The sequence below is a fragment of the Panicum virgatum genome, chromosome 9N, assembly GCF_016808335.1.
Source record: "Panicum virgatum strain AP13 chromosome 9N, P.virgatum_v5, whole genome shotgun sequence".
In the NCBI taxonomy this organism is placed as follows: Eukaryota; Viridiplantae; Streptophyta; class Magnoliopsida; order Poales; family Poaceae; genus Panicum; species Panicum virgatum.
In genome coordinates this window covers 21,506,516-21,515,326 of record NC_053153.1, presented here as the reverse complement: position 1 = coordinate 21,515,326, position 8,811 = coordinate 21,506,516, and the positions used below count along the sequence as shown (strand labels likewise).

Below are 8,811 nucleotides of genomic sequence, written 5' to 3'. Positions count from 1 at the left end.
GAAAGACAGGCAGGAAGGTTAGAAGATTTTTTTTCTTTCTGCAGAGAGAGAGAAAGAGAGAGAGGCTTGGTGGTAAGGGCGAAGCCATGGACATGGAGCAGCAGATCGAGCACAGGCACATCCCCATCCGAGGCCTCAACCTCCACGTCGCCCAGGCCGGCAAAGGTGCGCAGCGCTTGGTTGTCTTCTTGCTCTCGCTCGTTCTAGCTCAGCGTGGCACGGTCTAAAGCTAGAACCGGCCTCCCGGACTCCCGGTGTGTTTCGGCGCAGGCGACAAGGGGACGGTGGTGTTCTTGCACGGGTTCCCGGAGATTTGGTACTCGTGGCGCCACCAGATGGTAGCCGTGGCCGCCGCCGGGTACCGCGCCGTCGCGCCGGACTGGCGCGGCTATGGGCTCTCCGACCAGCCGCCGGTGGAGGAGGAGGTGTCGTACGACGACCTGCTGGATGACCTCCTCGGCATCCTCGACGCCCTCTCTGTCCCCAAGGTATCAGGATCACCGCTTCCACAATGGGTGCTAGTCCATACTACTAGCTTAAGAAGTACTCGTATACTAGCAGTAAACTGTACTCATTTGATCCATCAATATGGTACCATAATGACAGAAAATGAGACATCTAATTCAGCAGTGTCATCAGATAGACTAGTGTTTTTGCACTTCGATGGAGGGTCAGAGATTGTTTTCCTATCATCATTGTAACGAGTATATTCTACAGCACTTCACCCAAATGAAACCAGAGATCATGCCATAGGTGTTTCTGCAACCTCCATTTCGCTCCAATGCAGGCATTCCTTGTGGGGAAGGATTTCGGAGCCGTGCCCGCCTACGATTTCGCTCTCCGGCACCCTGATCGAGTCTGCGGTGTGATGTGCTTAGGCATCCCTTTCACTCCTTTCACTTCCTCCTTCGCCACCATGCCGGAAGGATTCTACATGTTGCGTTGGCTGGTTGTTTTCTGACCACAGCATTCCCATTCGGTATTGAGCACAGAGTTTGCACGTCATCTGACCCTGTGCTTGTAGGAACCTGGAAGAGCGGAGGCGGACTTCGACAGGTACGATGTCAAGAGAGTTGTGCGAACCATCTACATTCTGTTCTCAGGCAGTGAGATCCCCATAGCGAAAGCAGATCAAGAGATCACTGACCTAGCAGACTTGTCGACGCCCCTTCCAGAGTGGTTCAGTGAGGAGGATCTCGCTGTCTACGCATCCCTCTATGAGAAGTCCGGTTTCCGGTATCCACTGAAGATGCCATACAGGTAAAGTGGTAAACATGGCTTGAGAGTTGAGACCATCGCTGCCATTTTCTTCCGTGCTTCAGTTAGGCTGGCTTATCCAGTTAGGTGTGTCTAACTGTTTCTGCTGCATTTGATCTTTTGATAGATCACTCCATAAGAGGCACACGATTGTGGATCCAAAGTTCCAAGTCCCGGTGTTTGTCGTCATGGGGGTGAAAGACTACGTCTACAAGCTCTTCGAGTCCGTTTTGAAAGAAGGCACCATGGGGATGTTTGCGCCGGACCTGAAGATCGCCTACGTCCCTGAAGGAAGCCACTTCGTGCAGGAGCAGTTCCCTGACAAGGTGAATGAGCTGCTCATTGGCTTCTTGAAGGACCATCCGGTTCCAGTGGCTGCGTAGATGCTAAAGTTGACCGCGCTAGCTGCACCTCAGGCCTGCTCGATTCCATGAGCCCTGTTTTATATGGATCTCCAATAAAGGAATCTGTCAGCTGTGACCTCTGGCATTGTTGTGAGTATGCGATTTATGCTTGAAGCAAGGGTATAGTGTATTCTGTTTGTAAATGTATAATCTTGGTACTTATCAACAATATACATACTTCTTTCTCTTTCAAAGAACAATATACATATTCTTGTCCACTTGGAACACTAGCTCATCCATCTTATGATTCTTCAGTGTCATTTTGTGCAGAGTGAAATCATTTTCCGTGCCCATGCCCCAGAACCAAATTCATGCACATGTAATATCTAGATACGCACAGCGACGCAACCGAGGGATGGAGGCGCTGTATTTTGGACCTGGTTGCCCCAAGCCACTTCATATACAGACTGTTTTAGCTTGATCAGGTTCGGTTCCAACCAGCCCAAATATACAGACTGTTTCCTTGTGCAATGTGGAAAAAACAGAGCTTGTTTATGTCTTGGCTGAAAACTCAAACGAGCATTTCTTCTGTCTTGGGGCAGTGCTGCAAACTCATCTTGGCAGCGAGCAGAAATCAATCCAGTTCCGGAGCTGATTCCTGAGTCCTGACAGAAATCAGTCAGGTTCCGGTGCTGATTCCTGACAGAAAATATTTACTTGCAAAACTGTTACTTTCTTCAGCCATTCCAATGTTAGTATGCAGAAGATTTAAACCTGTGGGCATAAAGAGAATTAAACAGAAGTTCCTTAGCCGAGGAAATCCCCCAGGAAAACCGAAATTAGATATCAAGCAGAAGCTAAACAAAAAAGCATAACAACAACAAAAGCATAGATTGTATCATTGCAGAAAGCATTAGTCCGAACAAAACAATTCACAATGAAGCCTAAACATCCTAGGCATTTCATCAAATTTTCATTGTTCTCCGAACGAACTTGAAGGACATTTCTGTTCAGATTTTCCGTATCAAAACAGAATATCGGTAATGACAGAATCCACACTGTGCAAATAAAGTAGCACATATACACTAGGTTCAAATGATTTCTAGTATATTTTTAGATAAAGGAAAATCCCAGCCTTAAACATTCACATCTGAATTCAAATGTGAATGCCTACGGCCAAACGTTACAAGAGTTCTTAGACTCTAAACCTCAAATGAGGATCTAAAAACAAAAGAAATAAAACTCTAAACTACAGAAAGAAATCAAGAAAACCAAGCTTAGTGTATCTCTGCCAATGCATAGCCTTTCAATACATGCGCACAGTCACATGCCCCAGTTGGAAAGTGCAACTGAGGTTGACATAACATCTCCTAACAGGCAAATTGGTCATATGCTTCGCTACCTAAGCTTCCACTCTCAAACGTGGTGCACAAATAGTTCGGTAGCTGACACTACCAACAAAAGCTGATCACTGGAGTCCAACCCAGCCCTCTGCCCAGCTCTTTCTTCTGTCATTCCAGTAGAAGGTATCTAGGGTACAGATCTGTAAGAAGACACGAAATCAGGAACAGAAAATAGCATGCAGGGCAAACTTGAGCAGAGGAAAAGAAAGCTAACAAAATATCATGAGAGCACTACCAACTATATTTCAATAAAGAAAAGAAATTGTAAGGAAAACTTTGTTTCAATGTACAAAACGTAAGTTCACAGGTACTGGTTTGGGTCCCAGCCACTCAAGCCGCGAAAATGTGCATTCACAGAAGTTAGATGGAGGCACCTCTCTGATTGATCATTTAACCCATCAGAATGTTTGTAAACCAGATTGCTAGCTGTCATGTGCTTTTAACCTATAACTACCATGCCAATCTCCACCCAATTCTGTTAATATTGACTGCTTGTCAGCCTAAGAAATAAAGAAGAAACCACCTCGCTTAAACGAAATATATGGCAAATAGATAAGGTGACTAAATATATCCTTCCGCCTTGCAGAACCTTAGTGTCACAGGGAACAAGGTAAAGACAAGTTCAAAACAAATGGAAGACCAAAATTAGTTAACCCATAAAAGTAAAATTCCGCATCAAGCTGCAAACAATAAAGCATCAACAGAATCTGTCTACAGAACTTGAAAACACTTTAGACTTACCATAGATCGAGATATATCTGAAGCATGAGAGAGGTACTTAATTATGCAGCCAAAATAATAACTATGCTCATCTTAAACCACCTACTCGCAACTTTCGATGATTACATATTAACTCAACAATATAAATAAAAGATCAAAAAAGACAAAATAGCTCATAAAGAAGCAAACAGAAATTTCTGACTGCGGAAATTTATCAGAACTGCATGGAACACATTCACCAAATATCTTACAAAAATATATATATGATCTCGGAGTCTAGGCGCCTGCAGCATTGAGAATTTCATCTGCATCAAAAGCTAGGACAGCTTTCTTCAAAAGAGCCTCAACTGGCTGATGTGAGTTCTCAACAGCCTTGCTTATTGCTTGCCATTTTTCACCATGTTTTGGTTCTGCTGCAACACATCTTTTCAGGACATCCTTTTGAGTGTCTGCATTTCCATGCTGAAGTTCAAATTTATAGTACAATGCCCAAAAATCCCCAATATCAGGAGCAAGAGTAACAGCCCTGTTCAACCAAGTCCTAGCTTTATCAACCTTCCTCTCAAGCCAGAAGAGTTTGGACACAGTTGCAATGACATGTGGATCATGATCACAACGCTTGATAGCATCTGAACTCTTCCCTTTACGTTGGTGGCGTGATGCCATCTCAATAGAGGCAGCCCACAGAATACCACTTGTTGGACACTCTTGTAGTGCCTTAGCCAGCAGAGCATCAGCTTCCTTTTTGTTCGCATGCCTCAGTTCAGCTCGAATTGCTGCAAGCCAGAGTTCAGGTGTAGCTGGGTTCTTCTTTCTTGCCATTGTGAGAACAGCACGGGATTTGCTCAAGCCACTAATCTTCTCCTCTAAGCTGGCCAGAGAAAGCCAAAGAGGGATGCAACTAGGGCAGTGCTTCAGGCCATTCTCATAAACCTCCTTGGCCTTTGCTCCACGATTAATGCGGTCTTCCATCTGTCCAAGCATTAACCACAATTTGAAGAATGAGGGGAATAGCTTCAGACCTTCCTCTAACAACCTCCTTTCCTCAGTCACATTCCCCAGCTCCCTTTCAACAATGGCAGATTTCATCCAAACCCTCTCAGTGCCTCCTCTTTCCCTGGCCTTAGCCAAAAGCATTCTTGCTCTCTCTGGTTCGTTGTTCTCAAACTCAAGCTTGAATGCAGCCAACCAGATCTCTTCTGAATTAGGGATAGCAGCATAAGCTTCTTGAAGAATGGCTCGAGCAGCAGGCACATCCCCAGCCAACCATTTCTCCTTTGCAGCCATAAGCCATAACACTTCAGCTCGTGGATTGTAGTTAACAGCCTTCTTGAGGAGCGCATCAAGTGACTCCCTAGTCCCATGGCTCTTCTCAAGCTGAGCTGCTTTCAACCAAATACTCTTCTTAGTAAGGAACACAGTAAGTGCATGAGCATAGATGGCACGCGCTGTTTCAATTGAACCACGCTTCTTGCATTCCTCGGCATCAGCAACCCAAGTACGCTTCCGATCCTCATCATCAACACCAATGCCAATTGTGTTCTTCACAATAGCCTGGCAAGTCAAAACAGATCCAGCGCGCTCTGCAGCTTCTGCTTCTTTAAGCCATGCCTCCCTATCAATATCCATTCCTTCTCTTTGTAGAGATCTGATACCTCTCTCAATCACCTTGCTAACTGATTGTGTGTTCCCATTAGCCTCTTCCAGCTTCGCAGCAGTAATCCAAATGGCAGGCTCCTTGGGCAGCTTCTCCCTTGCCTTGTTAAGTACCTTCCTTGCCTGGTCATAGGTCTCCAGCCTCGCAAGGGCAAGCCACAGCTCAACATGCAGTGGGCAACACTCCACAGCCCTGTGAAGCAACAACCTTGCATCCTCCTCATTTGCAAGCTCAACTACAGCCTTCCACAACCGCACAGAATCAGGAATGTGCTCCAATCCTTTCCTCAACACCCTGCTCTTATTCAGATCACTGGTCTCTAATTTTGCAGCCTGCAACCACAGCTTCACAGAATTTGGAATTGACATAACACCCCTGGCAATGACAGCCTTTGCCTCATCTGGACTAGCCAAACGACATGCCTCAAGCCAAACATCTTCGTTTTTTGGACACTCCTCACAGCCACGCTCGATGAGTTGCCGAGCAGCCTGAAGTTTGCCTGCAATCTCTTCAAGCCTAGCAGCAGCAATCCAACCAGGTGGGTGCTTAGGGTTCGTCTGAGTCACTGACTTCAGCAGGAGTCGTGCCTTCTTGATGTCAGAAATCTCCGCATCACTAGTAATCTTCATGCTTTTCAGGTCTGTCAAGTACCCCTTGGGATCAACAACAGTGAGCCCAGAAACTGAATCTGACAGCCTATCCAACTTCAGCGAAAGCACAGTGCCACGACCCTCGCCCACAGCTGTAAGATCGGTAACAGGAGTCTGCGCCCATGGCGTCTCTGTGCCACCAGCTGCACGGCTTTTGGGATCAAGCGCCGTGACATGCTCCTGCTCCTGCCGGGCCTTCTCAAGAAGGGTGTCCGGCACTGGTACAAAACTCTCGAACCGCTTCTTCTTGTTGCGTAGCGAATAGTCCCCAATCTCAGGTATGCTCTCCCACTCCTGTGCAGACAGATCGGCCAGCTTCCTCTTCAGATCAGCAAACTGCTCGGTAATCTTGGGGTTCGACGCGCGGTACTTCTCAATCTCCTGCTTCAGCCGCGCCTCGCGGCGGTCCTTGCGGCGCGAGTCCATCCTCTGGTCGATGCTCTCCCACACCGCATCCGCCTCGCGGTCGTCGTCGTCGTAGTCGGCGTTGGAGAAGAGCCCGGCGTCGTTGCCCTCGAACTCGTCGAACTTCTGGTTCTCGTCATACCCCTTCTCCTCGTCGCCGCCGTCATCGTCGCCATCGTCCTCGCCTGGCGGCTTCCCGCGGCCGCGGCCAACGGCTGGGGCAGCGGCAGCGGAGGCGGAGCGATCGGGGAGGTCGGGCGCCGCGCGGGCCGGCCCGATATCCGAGCGAGTAGTGAACCCGGTGGCGCCACGGCCGAGACCCGCGACGTAGTTGGGCGGCGGCTTGGAGTTGAGGAAGTCGTACCGCGCGGGCCGAGCAGCCGGCGGCGGCGGGAGAGGGGTCGGGGTCGGAGTCGGGGTGGGGCCGGACATGACGCCGATGAGAGAGCAGGTGGGGAGGGGGGGAGGAGAGAGGAGGGGCACGGGGACGACGGCTGCGTAGGGCCGGCGGGAGGCGGCGGGGGCTGGGGGTGTAGACGAGGGGTGGGAGGCGGCGGGGGCTGGCGGTGTAGACGAGGGGTGGGAGGCCGCGGCGGCGAGGGGGGAGGGACGTTGCTAATTAGCGCGCGCGCCCCAGGAAGACAAGTAGCGCTCGATTTCAGACAGAGAGTGCATTTTCTTTTTAGGAAACTTTTCTCATCTCTAATTTTCTACTTTTGGAAATTTATAATTTATGCACGTAAATTTTACGTATAAATTTTCTTTCTAAATAACTTTCTAGCGAATATTTTTCCAGCACAATTTTTATGATGCACGGAAATTTTACACATAACTTCTTTCAATGAAATTTTTACACAATATTTTTTAGCATAACATTTCATAGCATACAACTTATGCATAACTTTTTTTTTCAGAAAATGTATCGAAAAATTTTATTAGTGTAACTCTCATGATAAGTTCTCGCAACTTTTACGCATAAGTTCACTGTCCAACTTTTCGGGAAAATATTATTGTAAAACTTCTTGAACAACATCTACGCATAAGTTCATTACCCAACTTTCCGAGAAATATTTTTTAACATAAATTTGATGAAAACAATTATCAAACAAAACTTCCTAGGAGACACATAATAGAAGGCAAAAATACTGAAAAGGGAAAATATAACACTTGATTTAATACAAGTCAAACTTAGAAAGGGAAAGAAAAAAAGAATATCAACTAATACATGTGTCTATCACTGTGCAGCACGTACTCTATGTATTGTACTCAAAACTAGCCTGTGCCTGACGTTAGCAGAGCATATCTAGTGCATCACGAGAAAAAAAAACGTGCACGGAAAAGGGAAGGACGCGCTTCCGCGCCGGATCTCGCGGCTATCGGATCGGTCGTTGAAAATTCAAGTGGCGCGCGATTGCCAGAATGGAATCGCGAGGGGGGAGTGGGGAACAATCCCCAATCCGATAGCTGGAGTCGTGGGCCAGCCGTAGGGTGCCGGCTTGTTTTGTCGAAGGCTTGAGGCGGTGGCGGGAGACGGAAAGAGGCGGTTCACGGTTAAGTGATGATTTAGAAAGGAGGCAATTCCCTACAAGCCATTAAAAAATTTCTAATTCCATTCGTACCACTAAAAAAAGTTCTCACTCCCAACCAGCCATCAACCTAATTTTGTTTGGACTCACGTGCCACTGCCGTTAGATTTTGATGGAACGGCAGCTAACTGAAGCTTAAAATATCTCTTTTGCCCCTCATATCGGTCTTCTTCCTCGCCCCGTCCCCGTCCCCGCGCGGCGCCCTCGCGCCCGCCTTCCTCCACCTGCCCCACCGCGCGCAGGCCCACGCCCTGCATGCGCGCCTCCCCGCGCCCCTCGCGGCGGCGGCGCCCGCGGCATCCACCGCGTCCCCCGAGGCGCCGGCCTCCGGGGCCGTCCCGGGGAAGCCCATGGTGCTCGTCGCTGAGAAGCTCGGCGCCGGGGGGCTCGCGCTGCTGCGCGAGTTCGCCAACGTCGACTGCTCCTACGGCCTCTCCCCCGAGGAGCTCCGCGCCAAGATCTCGCTCTGCGACGCGCTCATCGTCAGGTCCGGGGGCCAACGTCTTTGAGGCCTCCGAGGGCAGGCTCCGCGTCGTGGGCCGCGCGGGGGTCGGGATCGACAATGTCGACCTCCGCGCCACAGTCCGCCACCAGGACGAGGTCGCCGGCCTCGGCGCATCCCGCCGCCTGCGGCTCCTGCTCCGTCATCGACCCCATAGCTGCGGCGGCAGGGGAATCCCCTTCCGGGGCATGGCGCGCTTGCCGGCGGCCGTGGCTGGGGGAGCCATGCGGAGGCGACCCGCGGCGGAGCTTACCTGGGTGACGCGCTCGGCGAGCGGCGGCCGCCTC

General features: G+C 49.4%; 3 protein-coding genes across 4 annotated transcripts; 2 read left to right on the top strand and 1 right to left on the bottom strand.

The window, feature by feature from the left end:
• Positions 1-1,879, top strand: LOC120691848 (AB hydrolase superfamily protein YfhM-like). The gene is made up of 5 exons (XM_039975045.1): positions 1-165; positions 271-488; positions 788-949; positions 1,025-1,260; positions 1,385-1,879. The coding sequence occupies exons 1-5, from the start codon at positions 87-89 to the stop codon at positions 1,638-1,640; spliced, it is 951 nt and encodes a 316-aa protein (XP_039830979.1). The 5' UTR covers positions 1-86; the 3' UTR covers positions 1,641-1,879.
• A 781-nt stretch (positions 1,880-2,660) lies between these two features.
• LOC120691847 (protein STABILIZED1-like) lies at positions 2,661-6,941 on the bottom strand. Of its 2 annotated transcripts, none has more exons than XM_039975044.1 (2): positions 3,971-6,941; positions 2,661-3,144 (listed from the first exon to the last, which is right to left on the bottom strand). In XM_039975044.1, the coding sequence occupies exon 1, from the start codon at positions 6,866-6,868 to the stop codon at positions 4,001-4,003; it is 2,868 nt and encodes a 955-aa protein (XP_039830978.1). In that variant the 5' UTR covers positions 6,869-6,941; the 3' UTR covers positions 2,661-3,144; positions 3,971-4,000. The 2 variants fall into 2 exon arrangements, with proteins under 2 accessions (XP_039830978.1, XP_039830977.1); XM_039975043.1 differs by having other exon boundaries at positions 3,976-6,941.
• Positions 6,867-8,531, top strand: LOC120688839 (D-3-phosphoglycerate dehydrogenase 2, chloroplastic-like). The gene is made up of 2 exons (XM_039971203.1): positions 6,867-6,887; positions 8,157-8,531. The coding sequence occupies exons 1-2, from the start codon at positions 6,867-6,869 to the stop codon at positions 8,529-8,531; spliced, it is 396 nt and encodes a 131-aa protein (XP_039827137.1).
• The last annotated feature ends 280 nt before the right edge of the window (positions 8,532-8,811 follow it).

What these genes read in the sequence shown, in the direction of transcription:
- LOC120691848 (XM_039975045.1), top strand. Translation starts at nt 87, where the DNA reads ATGGACATGGAGCAGCAGATCGAGCACAGGCACATCCCCATCCGAGGC. An exon ending in ACGCCCTCTCTGTCCCCAAG is followed by an intron (nt 489 to 787) that starts GTATCAGGATCA and finishes GCTCCAATGCAG; the next exon opens with GCATTCCTTGTGGGGAAGGA. An exon ending in TCTACATGTTGCGTTGGCTG is followed by an intron (nt 950 to 1,024) that starts GTTGTTTTCTGA and finishes CTGTGCTTGTAG; the next exon opens with GAACCTGGAAGAGCGGAGGC.
- LOC120688839 (XM_039971203.1), top strand. Translation starts at nt 6,867, where the DNA reads ATGACGCCGATGAGAGAGCAG. An exon ending in TGACGCCGATGAGAGAGCAG is followed by an intron (nt 6,888 to 8,156) that starts GTGGGGAGGGGG and finishes AGCTAACTGAAG; the next exon opens with CTTAAAATATCTCTTTTGCC.
- LOC120691847 (XM_039975044.1), bottom strand. Translation starts at nt 6,868, where the DNA reads ATGTCCGGCCCCACCCCGACTCCGACCCCGACCCCTCTCCCGCCGCCG.